The sequence below is a fragment of the Peromyscus eremicus genome, chromosome 15 (assembly GCF_949786415.1).
Source record: "Peromyscus eremicus chromosome 15, PerEre_H2_v1, whole genome shotgun sequence".
Classification (NCBI taxonomy): Eukaryota; Metazoa; Chordata; class Mammalia; order Rodentia; family Cricetidae; genus Peromyscus; species Peromyscus eremicus.
This window is the reverse complement of record NC_081431.1, coordinates 22,967,361-22,983,171: the sequence shown is the minus strand read 5'-3', so window position 1 is coordinate 22,983,171 and position 15,811 is coordinate 22,967,361. Positions and strand designations below refer to the sequence as shown.

General features: G+C 41.0%; 1 protein-coding gene across 1 annotated transcript in view; it reads left to right on the top strand.

Annotated features, from left to right (window-relative positions):
• The first annotated feature begins 12,671 nt into the window (after window positions 1–12,671).
• Cd84 (CD84 molecule) overlaps window positions 12,672–15,811 on the top strand; it is a 43,829-nt gene continuing 40,689 nt past the window's right edge. Inside the window, exon 1 of the mRNA XM_059280349.1 lies at window positions 12,672–12,759. Coding sequence (XP_059136332.1) covers window positions 12,714–12,759 — 46 coding nt within the window. The 5' untranslated portion in view covers window positions 12,672–12,713. The remainder of the gene's footprint in view (window positions 12,760–15,811) is intronic.

Sequence of the window (15,811 nt, the reverse complement as noted above, 5' to 3'; positions counted from 1 at the left end):
AATTGTCTCTTTTGGACTGTTCATTGCCTGCTCTTTTGTGAGCAAAGGAATTCCCAGCAGGAATCTACCAAAAAATTGTATTGAAGTTTTTGAATTTTGTTTGTAATAGCTAATACAATGGAAATGTTGTGAACACAGCACTGAGGAAATAATGGCAAGAAAAATATGCACATCAGTGAGATGCAGTTATCTACTCCTCTCCCCCCCGTGACCCTTGGTTGCCCCCTTTCTCTGCTGCATCCTTCCTCCTTCAGTGTTCCTCTTTTGTATCTTGTGTGTTCTGCTGTCCTCCACAGCCCAGTCCTCAAAGCTTTTTTCTCATCTCACAGGCACTAGCCTCCTGCCTTCTCTTCACTCTCCCATGTAACTGCATAGATTTAATCGTCAGAAGTTAGATTAAGAAAGAGCATGTTATGTTTGTCTTTCTGAGTCTGTTACCTCATGTGATACTATTCTCCAGTTCCATCCGTTTCCTTGCATTTTTTCTTTATCTCTGAATAAGTTCCATATGTACACTACATTTTCATTAGTCATTCATCAGTTGATGGAGAACTAGGCTAATTCCATTTCCCTGCTACTGTAAATAGAGCATCAGTAAACATGGATGTGTATGTCTCTACAGAAGAACACTGAGTTTTTTGGGTGTGTGGACAGGAGTGGTATGCTGGGTCATCTGCTAGTCCTATTTGTTGATTTTTGAGAAATACTCACACAAATTTCCATAGTGGTTGCACCACTTAGAGTCCCACCAACGGTCAACAAGCACCCCTCTTTCCTCACACGCTCACCAGCACTTTTTAGTATTGGTTTTCATGATGACCGCCTTCTGACTAGAGTGAGAGGCATCCTCAAAGAAGTTATTTGCATTTCTCTAATGGCTAAAGATATTGAACACTCCTCAAAATATTTATTGGCCATTTACACTTCTTTTGAGAACTGTTAGGTTAGTTCATTTGCACATTTATTGAGAGGCAAGGTATTGGTTTCATTGTTTGATTTCTGAAGTACTTTTGTACATTCTAGATATCCACCCTTCTTCCCCTGAAGTGTAGATGGCAGATTTTCTCCTGATCTGTAGGGTATTCATACTGTTGACATTTCTGTTGCTGTGCAAAAGCTCTTTGATTTGATGCCATCCCACTTAATTCTTGGGGCTAATTTCTGTGCTTCTGAGGTTCTATTCAGATTTTAGTCCTGTACCTGTATCCCAGAGCATATTCCCTCAGCAGTTTGCATTTCTGGGTTTAATTTGGGGTCTTCAATTCATTAGAAATTGATTTGTGTACAGGATATGTGTTGTGCAATAATTTCCTCTGAGTCAAAACATTCCCTCCTTGAGAGGGTAAGTGAAGCTCATTAGACTCCCAGAGTAAACAATTCACAAGTCTCAGAGAGTTTTAACCTTTTGTTAAGATCCACGAGACCTTTCCCCCTGGCTTGTAGAAACAATACACTACTACTGAGGGGGTAGACTCTCACCTGTGGCACTAGATGCAAGTCATATATGGAGCTCTAGGGATGCAGCTTTGACATCATTGCTTAGGCTGGGTGGGTGCTCTCTGATTCAGCTGCCTTTGAGTCAGTCATCCATGCATCTATAAGTAACTCTGCACCCACTGAAAGGAAAGAGAACACTTACCACATCTGTAAGAGCCCATTCTGGGATCCTGGGAACCTATGGGAAGAGTCAGACAGTGGTGAGGGTAAACTGAGGTAAGTGATAAGAAAGAAACTAACCATGCTAGAGGTGGTGCATGATGCCCAGTCTAGGACATTGTTTAGCAGAGAATTAAGAAAGGGGGTTCCCAGAGCCCTCTGGACTAGAGAAGTGCTTCAGTAGCCTGATGAGCCCCATATGGAACATGGATTTTATGAGTTAGGAGAGGATTGGTGGATCTAAATGACTTAGACTGGCATGTAAATTATGTTTATAAAGTGCTAATCTAGAACAAATAAGGAAAGAGAAAGAAAGAGGAGAGAGAGAGAGAGAGAGAGAGAGAGAGAGAGAGAGAGAGAGGTCTTTCCATGTCACCTGAAGACAAATATGCAAGATTTGTGTTGAACCAAGTTCCTACCAAAAAAAGATGAAAAAAAAAGTTGTATTAATAGAAGACATAAGTATTTAAACAACACAAAAGGGCTAAGCTTGTCCTGAGGGAGGACAATAATTTCCCTGAGTAAATTAAATTGTGTACATCTTTCTCCTACCAGAAAAAAAAAATAGGCTGGGGGTAGAAATTGTTTGCCTGGCCTAGAACTTCCCAGAAGTCAGATGTGGCTGACGGAGAGATAACTGGAGTGCCTACAGGGACAGTTCTGACCAAGAGCCTATCAGACCCAGGCACGTACAACTGTGGTAGGAAACCCCGCTGTTCCTCCTTAGTCCTGACCCAAACTGCTCAAGCTGTTCCCAGGAGAGGAGGAGGAGGAAATGCACCACAGAGATGCGCCGGGAAGAGGAAACCAGACCGCTGTGGAAGGGATAAATCTTCCTTCTGTATCGGAGCTTGCTAACATTTTACCTTAGCTGCTAACTCCTATCAACTGATGATTCAGATGAACTAGTGTGGAGTTCTGGAGAACCCGTTCACCGTCTGTTAAGAGGTATTATTACATGAGTTTGGGGTGGGTTTTTTGTTGTTGTGGTGGTGGTGGTGGTTGTTTTGTTTTTCTTTGTTGTTGTTGTTTTTATGCTAACTTCTGAGTGTCTGACAAAATTAAAAGAAATATCTAAAAAAAATAAAAATAAAAAGGAGTTGTTTTGTATGTATTATTTTAAAGGTATCCTACATGGGTTGGAAAAGAGGCTCCCAAAAGCTATAAGGTTGTTAAATGAAAAGCCCAGAACTAATGGTGGGTTGCCTCTAGGAGTTATTGGCCAGGGAGACCCTACAGACTTTTTCAATGATAAATACTACTGTCACTGTGTCCTGGTTAGGATTTTTATTGCTGTGATGAAATACCATGACCAAAAGTAAATTGGGGATGAAATGGTTTATTTGGCTTACACTTCTACATTGCAGTCCATCACTGAAGGAAATAAAGATAGTCACTCGGACAGGGCAGGAACCTGGAGGCAGGAGCTGATGCAGAGGCCATAGAAGGATACACTACCTTGCTCATCGTGGCTTGCTCAGCCTGCTTTCTTATAGAACCTGGTGTAGCTAGAGTTTTCCTGCCTGGCCCACAGTCAGGACAAATCTCTATCACCTGCCAGTCCCACAGCCGCTCAGACCCGACCAAGTAAACACAGAGATTTATGTTGCTTTCAAACTGTATGGCCGTGGCAGGCTTCTTGCTAACTGTTCTTATATCTTAAATTAATCCACTTCTATAAATCTATGCTTTGCCACGTGACTTGTGGCTTACCGGCATCTTCACAAGCTGTTTCTCATTGTGGCGGCTGGCAGTGTCTCTCTGACTCAGCCTTCCACTTCCCAGCTTTATTCTCCTCCTTGTCCCGCCTACACTTCCTGCCTAGCCAATGGCCAATCAGTGTTTTATTTATCAACTAATTAGCAACACATTTGACATACAGAACTTCCCACAGCACTTCCCCCTTTTTTTTTTTCAAAAAGGAAGGTTTTAACCTTAACAAAGTAAAATTACATATAATTTGGGGATTTGGGCGTAGCTTCTCTTACTACTTCCTGCTGGAGAGGGGTGCTGTATCTTATGGGGATACAAAGAAAATTTTAGGATTATGGAATAGTCCATGAGGGTGTATCTTCTGAGCCAGTTGCCTTCAAATCATTCTGGATGTTGGATCATCTGGGCCATGGTGTCATCGGAGACCTTTCAGGGGGTCTTGGCTGGTCAAACCTGATGTATCTTAATCTTGAACAAATCCATAGCCTCTGGCTTTCTGTGGGAACAAAAGCAAAGACTCTTTTCCAAAGTAACATATCCTTATATCCAAATTTTGAAGTCAAGGTATCTTTAAAATATACATTTTGGCATAACTCAACAGCTTTTACAATCAAATGTTTTTCTGCAGTTAAAAATCCCAAAGACAACACAATCCAGATTCTCTGTGTAATATCCATTTTTACGTGGCTTTTTTTATACTACCTTTACTGTCTCTTTAAAGACTTTATTTTTAAAAACTATTTATCTCTTTATATAACTGTATACATTCCTTTTTCTTTCTCTTTCAAGCCTACGTACATTTTTACACACATTGTAAACTATTACACCTGAATCTGTCTTATTGTGAATCTGTTGCTTTAAACTGCAGCAGCTTTGACTGCTGGCTCCGCCCACCTCAGCTTCCCAACATGGTTACCTTTACCACCAGCTCTGGGAGCTATCGTGGGTCTATGCTTTTATCCAAGCAGCGTGTAGCCCAGAAACCTCTTTTTTTTTTTTTTTTTGTACCTGCAAAGGCTAAATCCACCACGCAGCTTAATGTGCCACTTGCAGAGGCCTCATTCCCGCCAAACTGCAGGTCGAGCGCGCACACCAGAAATCCACCAGTATCTCAAACCGGCAGCTGCTGCTCATTTGAGAGAGACAATTAGGAACTATTTTTAGCTCCATTTTAGAATCTTTTCTCAGGTTTTAGGTGGAAACTCTTGCCACCACGTTGGATGCCATTTGTAGCTAGAGTTTTCCTGCCTGGCCCACAGTCAGGACAAATCTCTATCACCTGCCAGTCCCACAGCCGCTCAGACCCGACCAAGTAAACACAGAGACTTATGTTGCTTTCAAACTGTATGGCCGTGGCAGGCTTCTTGCTAACTGTTCTTATATCTTAAATTAATCCATTTCCATTAATCTATACCTTGCCACATGGCTTGTGGCTTACTGGCATCTTCACAAGCTGTTTCTCATTGTGGCGGCTGGCAGTGTCTCTCTGACTCAGCCTTCCACTTCCCAGCTTTATTCTCCTCCTTGTCCCGCCTATACTACCTGCCTAGCCAATGGCCAATCAGTGTTTTATTTATCGACTAATTAGCAACACATTTGCCATACAGAACTTCCCACAGCAACCTGGGACTACCAGGCTAAAGTTAACACCACCCACAAAGGGCTGGACCCTTCCCCTTCAATCACTAATTAAGAAAATGCCTTTCAGCTGTGTCTTATGGAGGTATTTCCTCAATTGCAGTTCCCTCCTTTCTGATGCTAGCTTGTGTCAAGTTGACATAAAAAACAAGCCAGCACACATTGCTATTGGTTGTGTGAATTAAATTTTTTGAGACGAACAAAACCTGGATGCTTTTGACACCTTCAACAAAGATTAAGTGACCATAGATGTATGGTTTATCTCTGTGTCTTTTATTACACTCCACCGGTCTTCCCATCTGTTTTTGTCTCAATACCATGCTGCCTTTGTCACTATAACACTGTAGTAGTTGGAAGTAGGGTAATGAGAGAATTCAGGCTGTATTCTTTCTGTTTAGAATTACACTGACTGATCTTTTACGTTTCCAAGTTTTAGCCCACTGTTTTATCAAGTTATGTGAATAAAAATATTGTTGAGCTGTTTGTGGAAATTGTGTGAATTTGCGATTATTCTTGGCAGTATAACTATAAGCACAATTATTAATTCTGCTAACCCATGAGCATGGCAGGTCTTTCTATAATCCGATGTCTTCTTCAATTTCTTTTCCCAGTGTCTTCAAATTTTCCTTGTAGAGGTCTTTCACTTCAGTGGTTAAATTTATTCCTAGATGTATTTTATAAGCTATTGTTAGTGGGATACTTTTCCTAATTCCTTTCTCAGTAGGTTTGTTATTGGCATGTATAAAAGACACTGTTTTTTTTTTTTGTATACTGATTTTGTATCCTACTACTTTACTAAAAGTGTTTAAGATCCAAACATTTTCTGGTGGTTTGTCTGTAGGCTCTTTTAAGTATAGAATCATATTATTTGCAAATAGAAATAGTTTAATCTCTTCTTTTCTAATTTTTATTCTGTGTGTGTGTGTGTGTGTGTGTGTGTGTGTGTGTGTGTTTGTCTCTCCATGGTATCACTATGTGTCCTTGGCTGGCTGTCCTGGAACTCACTATGTAGACCAGGCTAGCCTAGCCTAGAACAGAAATATATATATATATATATATATGTAATATATATGTAGCTATAGAGTTTTCTCTTTGGGTCCTGCCAAGCCCCAGCAGTCTGACAGCCCACTTATAAAATAAACACACAGATGCTTATATTATTTAAACCGTTTGGCCTAATGGTTCAGGCTTCTTGTTAACTGCTCTTATATCTTAAATTAACCCATTTCTATTAATCTATACTTTGCCATGCGGCTCGTGGCTTACTGGTAGCTTACATCTTCCTTGTCATGGCGGCGGCTGCAGTATCTCTCTGCCTCAGCCTTCCACTTCCCCAATTCTCTTCTCCTCTTGTCCTGCCTATCCTTCCTGCCTGGCTACTGGCCAATCAGTGTTTTATTTATTAACCAATCAGAGCAACACATTTGACATACAGAACATCCCACAGCATATATAATTTATATATATATATATATATATGTATATATATATAATGATTTCATTGACTTTTCATGTATACATATGATAAATTTTGACCACAATCACTCCCCTATTAACATCTCATCCCCCCACCCCCACTGATCCCCTTTCTCCTCTTACTAAGTTCTCCTTAGTCTTTGATGTCTTTTTTTTTCCTCTCCCAGTGAGTTTCATTAAGGTTGTTTATAAGAATATGGGTGAGAGTGCCTTACTACTGGCTGTTGGGGAGATTTGTTTGTTTTGATTGCTCCAAGACCACCAATAGAGTTCGACCTCGGTTCGGAGTGTGGAGTCCATATCAGCTGGCCAGAGTGGACCATAGTGTTTCCTGGTTGATTCAGTGATGATAGAAGGGGGAAGAGGAGAAGCCGAAGGGTTGCTCAGGCTTTTCAATCCGGGAAGTGTAGTAGAGGGCAGGTGATTGTGTCTCTGTCACTCGGTGGATCTTTCAGGTTTATTCCCTTATATTTACTCCCGAGTTTTGTTTTTAATAAAACAATAAAAGAAATCACAATAAATGGCTATATCATTGAAAAAAAATGTCTCTTCCTTCCCTGTAAACCATTCACTGTGTATAATTTCCAGAGAAGGGTTTGCCTTCTGATCCCATCCATACTCCATGACAGGATATTAATGGGCCCAATCTGATGTACATCTTGTGCAGAAAATCACAGCTGCTTAGAGTTCAAAAGTGTAGAATTCACATCATGCCTGGAGGTCAACATTCCATAACACACCTGCTCTTCCTCTGGCTCATACAGCCTTTCTAACCCTTCCTCCAGCAATGTTCCCTGGGCCTTAGAGGAGATGATATAGATGCCTCAATTATGGCTGAGTCACTTCTCAACAGTTGATCAGTTTCTGAAGTTGCCACAGCCCACTGCAAAAAGAATTCTTCTAACTAAAGCAAAGAGTACAGTACCACAATCCTATGGACCTAAACATAGACATTTAGGAGGTAATTCAAGGGACACGTGATGTCCATTTACTAAACAATAGCAGTAGCTTCTCTGCTAAGGCCTATGACCCTCCAGCCAAAGGCTTTTGGAAATGTTAATAGTATTAGATGCAGGTTTTCTCCTTGGGAGTGAAACTCAAATCCAATCTTAAAGTGGGTGTTTCATGCATGACAGACTTGCCACCATGGCACCAAGGGACACATTTTTCCTGGCTGGTCACTAGTGTGCATTCAGGGTCCCCGGTTGAATAAGACTGTTTATGACAATTTGTACCCATCAGCACCTTCCAGCATTATGAGGGCTAGACAAGACAGAGGAGGTTTCCACCCTAATTCCAGCTTTATTTTCCTTTGTTCTGTGACTACAGTATGTGGCCTCTTCAGCAATAATATCTTACTGTGTAGCTCTAGTGTGCAACCAACACTGGTAGAAATTGTCTATATTGTTTGAAGGTCCTCAGGAGCCTCCAGACCAACCTGTCAGGAATCAGCCCACCCCTGGCACTGGGATTTTCATTCAGATGCCATGGAAGTCACAGAGTGTCTGATCCCCTGGAACTAGAGTTACAGATGGTTGTGAGGCCATGTAGGTGCTCGGAATCAGTCTGTGATCCTCTGCAAAAGTAACAGGTGTGCATGATTGCTAAGTGATCTCTCCAGCTTCATCAATCTCTTTTTCTTATTATTTTTTTAAATTTAGCTTTCCAAGTATCAGATTTTTTTTTCTTTTTTTTTGTGACGTGTTTACTCTGTGTAGCTTTGGAGCCTATCCTGGAACTCGCTCTGTAGACCAGATTGGCCTTGAACTCACAGAGATCCACCTGCCTCTGTCTCCCGAGTACTGGGATTAAAGGTATGTGCCACCACCACCTGACCAGATTTTCTTAATGAATTTTTCACACATTGTTGATTTTAGTTGACTCTTGTCTCTTCATCTCGCTGTCCCCATCTCCCTACTTTAAACATTCCACCCCCACTATTTCCCTTCCGTTTTCGTATCTGTGTCCTACTACCCCATGTCCTTTAAAATCTCTCTTTCCCAGTCTCCTGGGCCCCTTTCTAGTTTTCTGATCTCTATATACACTCACTCCCACAAAAATGCAATTTGTAAAAATAGAAACTAGAAACTGTGTATTTGAGAAAACATTAAGTAGCAGTCCTTCTGAGCCTAGGATACTTGTCTTACTATAGTTTTTTCCAGTTCTATACATTTCCTTGAAATTTGCATCACTTCAGTTTCTTTGTGTATATACATCATATTTTCTTTATCTATTCATAAGTCCATAGGCATCAAGGCGGATTCCACTTCCTTGTAGTTGTGAATCTAGCAGCAATAAACATGGATGAACAAGTATCTCTGTGGTGAGATATAGAGTCCTTTGGGTGTGTGCCTAATAGCAGATCATGTGGTAGATCCTATCTCTAGCTTTCCGAGGAATCCACAATGATTTTCATAATGGCTGCACCAGTTTACACTCCTACCAACCGTGAAGAAGGATTCATTTTTCCACATCCTAGCCAGCATTTTCTATCATCTGTGTTCTTAACAAAAGCCGTTCCAATGTAATGCCAGTCATTCTAGTCTGCATTTCCCTCATGGATAAGGATATTGATCACATTTTTAAAGCATGTATTGGCTATTTGTATTTCTTTTTTTCAAGTTTAAAAACTAAGCCAGCTTTTTGGATTGAATTGTTTCCTTATTATTTTGCTTTTTAAATTATTTGTATATTACAAATATCAATCTCCTGTTCAGATATACAGGCTGCAAAAACTTCTTCCCATTCTTTAGGCTGCCTCTTCACTCAATAAACTGTTGTCTTTGCTATACAGAAGATTTTTAATTTCATGAAGTCCGGTTTGTCAGTTGTTGATCGTATTTCCTGAGCGACTAGAGTCCTATCCAGAAAGCCCTTGCCTACGCCTGTATCTTGTAGTATTTTCCCTACATTCTCTTCTGGCAGTTCCAGTTTAAAGTGTCACATATGAACTTTGATCCATTTGGAGTTGATTTCTATACAGGGTGAGAGCTGTGGATCTAGTTCCACTCTTCTCTTTGTAGATAAATGATTTTCCCAGCTCTGCTTACCTGCTTATCAAAACTCAGGTGAGTATAATTGGGAGAGCTTGTATTATGGATTCTATGGTAGTTCAAAAGAAAATGGCCCCCAAAGGGAGAGAGGCACTATTAGGAGGTGTGGTCTTGTTGGGGTGGGTGTGGTCTTCTTGGAGGAAGTGTGTCACTGTAGAGATGGGCTTTGAGGTCTCATATATGCTCAAACCATGCCCCCCAGTGCCTCAGACCACTTCCTGTTGCCTATATATCAAAGTGTAAAACTCTCAACTCCTCCAGCACCATGCATGCCACCATGGATTAAATTTCTGAAACTGTAAGCCATCGCATTAAATGTTTTCTTTTATAAGAGTTGCAATGGTCATGGTGTCTCTTCATAGCAATAGAAACCCTAACTAAGACAGGTTCTCAGTTTAATCCCAAATATCTATATGTCTGTTTTTGTACTAGTACCATTCTGCAGTTTTTACTACTATGACTCTTCAGTATAACCTGAAATCAGGTAGGCTGAGACCCTTGACATTCTTCTTTTAAAAAAATTTTTTTAATTTTTTAAAATTTATTCTTTGAGAATGTCATGCATGTATACAATCATCCCCTTCCAACTCTCCCTAAACCTGCTGACCGCCAAACCCCAACAAATATGAACACACATAGATAGATAGATAGATAGATAGATAGATAGATAGATAGATAGATAGATAGATATAGACACAGATATCCACTGAATCCAATTAGTGCTGCTCAGATAAGCATGAATGTGGAACAGAAATGCATGAATGTGGAGCTACACACTGGAGCATGGACAACTTACCAGTGGCCACACTCCCAAAGAAAAATAGCCGTCCTTTCTGCAGCAGTCATGAATTGTCACTGGCTCCTCAGCTGGGGAGGAGGGCTCACAAGCCCCTCCCCATCCACCCTCTATCATTCTTATCCAGAATCGTTTTGCCTATCCAGAGTCTTTTGCGCTTCCGTATGAATTTTAAGATTGCTTTTCCATTAATATAGAAAATAAAGTTGGAATTTTGATGGAGATTGCACTGAAAATCTGTCGATTGGTTTGAGGGAAATGGTCATTTTCACAATATTAACTCTTCCAATTTATGAACGTGAGGAGGTTTTCCATCTCCTAGTGTCTTCTTCAATGTCTTTAGTGTATTGCAGCTTTCAATACAATTGAATTGTTGTCTATTTGAGTGTTTTAACCATGATCTAACATGGAGGAGACTTTTTTTCTAGTCATACCTATTTGGTGTTTTATGTACCTTTTGTACATAGATGGACCTCTGTTTCCCTTAAGGTGGAAATATTTTTACTACAATTATGTAGAAAATATTTTCAACAACTTTGGCGTGGAATTCAACATCCTCTAAGCCACAATTCATAAATTTGGACTTTCCGTGGTGTCCTAAGGATATCATACATTCCACACACTTATTTTATTAAACACCAATCATTAACTTTGACTTAATATCTCAATTCCTTACTGTGCCTCCAATCCCTGCCACTCTCTCTTCCCCCAGGATCAATAGTTGGTGAGGCTTTCCACTGCATTATTTATTTCACTTAAGTTTTTCATTTCCAGCATCATTTCAGTTTGGTTTTTCTATCTCTTTCTTTAATCCCACTTTCATATCTGACATTAGCTTCCTTATTTCCTTAAGCTATTTATTTATATCCACTTTCATTTCTTTAAATAGGTTTTCACTTCTTTGAATATGTCAAGGAAATGAGAACATATTCATAATGATTCTATTAAAAATTATTTCTAAGTCACTTTGATCAGGAGTCACTACTCTGGGGTGTGTAGTTTAAAGAAGAAACAGGATTTTTGCCCCTTATTTTCTAGGTGTGTGTGTGTGTGTGTGTGTGTGTGTGTGTGCATCACATGTGTGCACTGCCTTCAGAGGCCAAAGAACAGTGTTTGATCCCCTGAAATAGGAGTTACAGACAGTTGTAGGTTCTGGGAATCAAACACAGATCCTCTGGAAGAGCAGGCAGCCCTAACCACTGAGCCATCTCTCCAGCACAAGATAAGTTGTCTTGATTTTTCATGTTATTGGTGATTTTGCACTGGAGCTTCCAGGTCCAGTGTCAGACTTAATTTCTCTTAGGTCACTTTTCTTGTTTTAATGAGGTTTGCAGTGTTTCAGAGGGATTAGGTTATAGAAAAGTTATCATTTCCCTCTGTGCTTAGGGTACTAAGCTCTGTCTCTCTGATCCTATTCTGAAAGTGGGATACCATCTTCAATAATAGTCACTACAAGGAGTAGGTCCATTTATTGCTGGAGATGATCTGTCATCTCTCATGTTCCTTTCCTGGTTCCTAGAAACCTGTCTTGCAGCTTGGAGTTCCTCGGGCACTCAGCATTCCTTCCTGTGCTCTCTAATGGTGAGCACCTGTCTGGACCAGCTCTGGGGTTGAATTTGTTTACACTCTGGCTCTGGCTTCTACTCTAGATCTTGTTTGGCTCTGGCTGACTTTAGATCTAGCCTTGGCTCTAACTCTGGCTTGCCATCTGGAAATGTGTGTCTGCCTTTTGAAATGAGTTTGGCACACCTACACTGAGCGTTCAGACTGGGCCTTGGTGTTCTCTCAGCTTAGCTGGTCTTGTCTCACTAAGTGCTACATGTAATTCAGTCTTAGAGACAATTGATGCCCATTCATGAGTTGGGGAGTTAACTTACCTAGGTGATGGTGGGTCAGTGGGAGGGATACAGTGCTTATGGACAATTTATTCTTGTGATTCAAAATATAATTAACCCTTTGACTAATAATGCTAATTCATTCTGCATATTTGTCTCAGCTAAATTGTCAATTCCTTTCAGAAATCTCTAACTCACCCTAGCCTGGAGTAGGGGCCTCCAGTCTCAGAGGTCCTTGTTTTTCTTGCTGCTGCAACGCATATCACCATTTATTGAAATTTCCTGTGTAATTATCGATCCCTCCAAAAAGGAAAAAAAAACCACAAAAGGAAAGCAGTCAATTACTTTATTACTGTTGAATAATTAATTAATTAACAGTTAATAGGCTAGTGGGCACTGGAGTCATGCAGTGGAAAACACTAGTAAGCAGAGCAAGAGCAAACGCCTCTTAATCAGCTCACACTTCCTCTCTCAAGCTTCCGGAAACACCATACGTGAAATAGAGTCTCCTAGACTTCTCCTCGAGAAGACTCCAGCCTGCCGGAGATGGCTCAGCACCCCCTGTGGATCTGGTTCCTTTGCCTGCAAACCTGTAAGTTCTGAACTTTGTTAGAATTAACTCCTCCTTTCCCCATAAAATTTTAGAAATTATGCTTGAGAAGGCATTGACATGTGCCTTTGATCTATTTTCAGCAGCACATCCTGAGTTGCTATTTGTATTATATTCACAACATTTAACTACAGGAAGAACTTAAGATCCAAACTATGTGCTTTATTTCATTAAACCAATAAACCAATCACCTTCCACTTGATAGTTCAGTTCCTAACTATGCCTTTGATTCCTGATACTCTCTCCTCCTCCCCATGATCCAATTTGTTGGTGAGTCTTTCCATCAAACTATTTATTTGACATAAGTCTTTCATTTCCAGTGTCATTTCAGTTTGATTTTTCTTTTGCATTTCCATCTCTTTATTTAATCCTCTCACCTTAGCTGGTCTTGTCTCCATAAAATGTCTGGGACATAGTAGGCAGTTAATAAATGTTTTGTTGGATAGTTAATTAGTTAATGCTAGGCACCAGAATCATATAATGGAACACTATAGCAAGTAAGATAAGAACCAATGCTTCTTGTTTTTTTATTAAGAAATTTTATTATTAATTTTACATACCAATCACAGATTCCCCCTATTCTCTCCTCCCACCCCTCCAGCCTTCCATTCCACTCCCCATTCCCTCCTATAAGAAGGTAAGGCCTCCCTGGTACATTCAGTAGAGGCAGGTCCAAGCCCCTGCCCCTGCATCAAGGCTGTGCAAGGTGTCCTACAACAGGTAGTGGGGTCCAAAAGGCCAGCTCATGCACCAGGGATGGGTCCTGATCCTACTGCCAGGGGTCCCCTTATGCAGATCAAACTACACACAGTCTCGCTTATGCAGAGGGCCTAGTCTAGTCCCATGCAGGCTCCACAGCTGTTGGTCTAAATTTCATGAGTTCCCACTAGTTTGCTTTGGTTGTCTCTGTAGGTTTCCCCATCATGATCTTGATACCCCTTGCTCATATAATCCCTCTTCTCTCTCTTCAACTGGACTCCCGGAGCTCAGCCTGGTGTTTGGCTGTGGATCTCTGCATCTGCTTCCATCAGTTACTGGAGAACCAATGCTTCTTTTTATTTTCTTTTTTTCCCATTTATTGAAAATAGATGCTTTGCTCATACAATATGTCCTGATTACAGTTTCCCCTCTCTAAACTCCTTCCAGTTCCTCCCTGACTCCCCTCCCCTCCAGATCCACTCCCTTTTTGTCTCTTGTGAGAAAAGACCAGGCTTCTAACGATAGCAAACAAACATTACGAAATAAAATATAATAGGAGGAAACAAAAGCCATCTCACTGAGGCCGGACAATGCAACCCAAGAGAAGGGAAAGAGCCCAAGAGCAGATATAAGAATCAGATCCATTAGTTCAACACACAGGAGTCCTGTAAAAAAGACTAAGCTGAAAGCTAGAGAATATATGCAGAGGACTCGGTGCAGCCCCATGAAGACCCTGTGCTCACTGCATCCGTCTCTGTGAGCTCATATGAGCCTTGTTCTCCTGGTGTCCTCTATCACCTCTGTCACTTATACTCTTTCTGCCTCCTACTCCGTGGGGTTCCCTGTGCTCTAAGGGGAGGGATTTGATGGAGACTTCCCATTTAGAACTGTGTGTGTGTTCCAAGAACTCTCTCTCCTCATAATGTCTGGTTGTGGGTCTCTGCATCTGTTCCTGTCTGCCACAGGAGGAAGCTTATCTGATGAAGGTTAAGAAAGGCACTTATCTATGAGTAGAGCAGAATATCATTAAGAGTCATCTTATTGTTTTTTTTTTTTTAAGACAAGTAGTGTTTGGTTTTACCCTAGGTCTCTGGGCTATCTAGTTTCTGGGTCACACAAGCAGTGGTCAGTATGGGCTCCATCTCATGGAATGTGCTTTAAGTCAAATCAGACATTGGTTGGCTACTCCCACAAGTTCTCTGCCACCATTGCCCTGGCACATCCTTCATGCAGGACAGGTTGTAGGCCAAAGGTTTTGAGGCTGTGTCAGTGTTTACTTTCTCTTTTGGTACCTGCAGAGTCCCTTCCTATACCAGAGACACTAGAATATAGGGGTAAAGGCTCCACATAGGCACCAGCTAGGTTTCTCCTAGCTGAGTTGTGTTGGTGTTATCCTCCAAAATGGGGCCCCACTATCAGTTTGTGGAGAGCAAACCCTTGTCTTAACAATAGCCTGGGTCATTTAGGGATTTCCATGGGACTCTCTAGTCCAACAACTCAACTAAAGGAAACCCAGTCATAGTACTGGAAGCCGCATTTGGTGACAAGAGATGGCCAGCCGGGACCCTGTCTCCCCAATTATCAGGAGGCCTCATTAGGATTACCTTCATACATTTTAGAAAGTTTCCACTGCACTAGATTTCCATGTTATCCCTCAAATGCCCCTCAGTTCTAGCTGTCCCTCCCTGCATTCCCTTCCTCAACCCAATCTCCCTTCCCCCTTCCCAATGGATCCTCCTCTCCTGTTTCTGTCCCAACTCTGTACCCAGTCCACCCATAAAATCTATTTTATTTTCCTCCTCCCAGAGAGATTCATGTGTCCCGCTCTTTTACCTTCCTCTGTACCTAACCTCTCTGGGTCTGTCGATTGTAGGTTGGTAATCATTTATTGAATGACTAATATCCACATATAAGTAAATGCATACCTTATATCTTTCTGGGTTACCTCACTCAGAATGACTTTTTTCTAGTTCCATCCATTTGTATATAAATTTCATGAAGTCAAGTTTTTTTTAAAGCTAAGAAATACTCCATTGTGAAAATGTACCATAATTTCTTTATTCATTTTTCTGTTAAGGGACATCTAGGTGGTTTCTAGTTTTGGGCTATTATGAATAGAACAGCAATAAACATGGTTGAGCAGGTATCCCTGTAATAATATGAAGCATCTTTTGGGTATATGACCAAGAGCAGTATGTAGCTAGAGTTTTCCTGCCTGGCCCACAGTCAGGACAAATCTCTCTCGCCCGCCAGTCCCACAGCCACTCAGATCCAACCAAGTAAACACAGAGACTTATATTGCTTACAAACTGTATGGCCGTACCAGGCTTCTTGC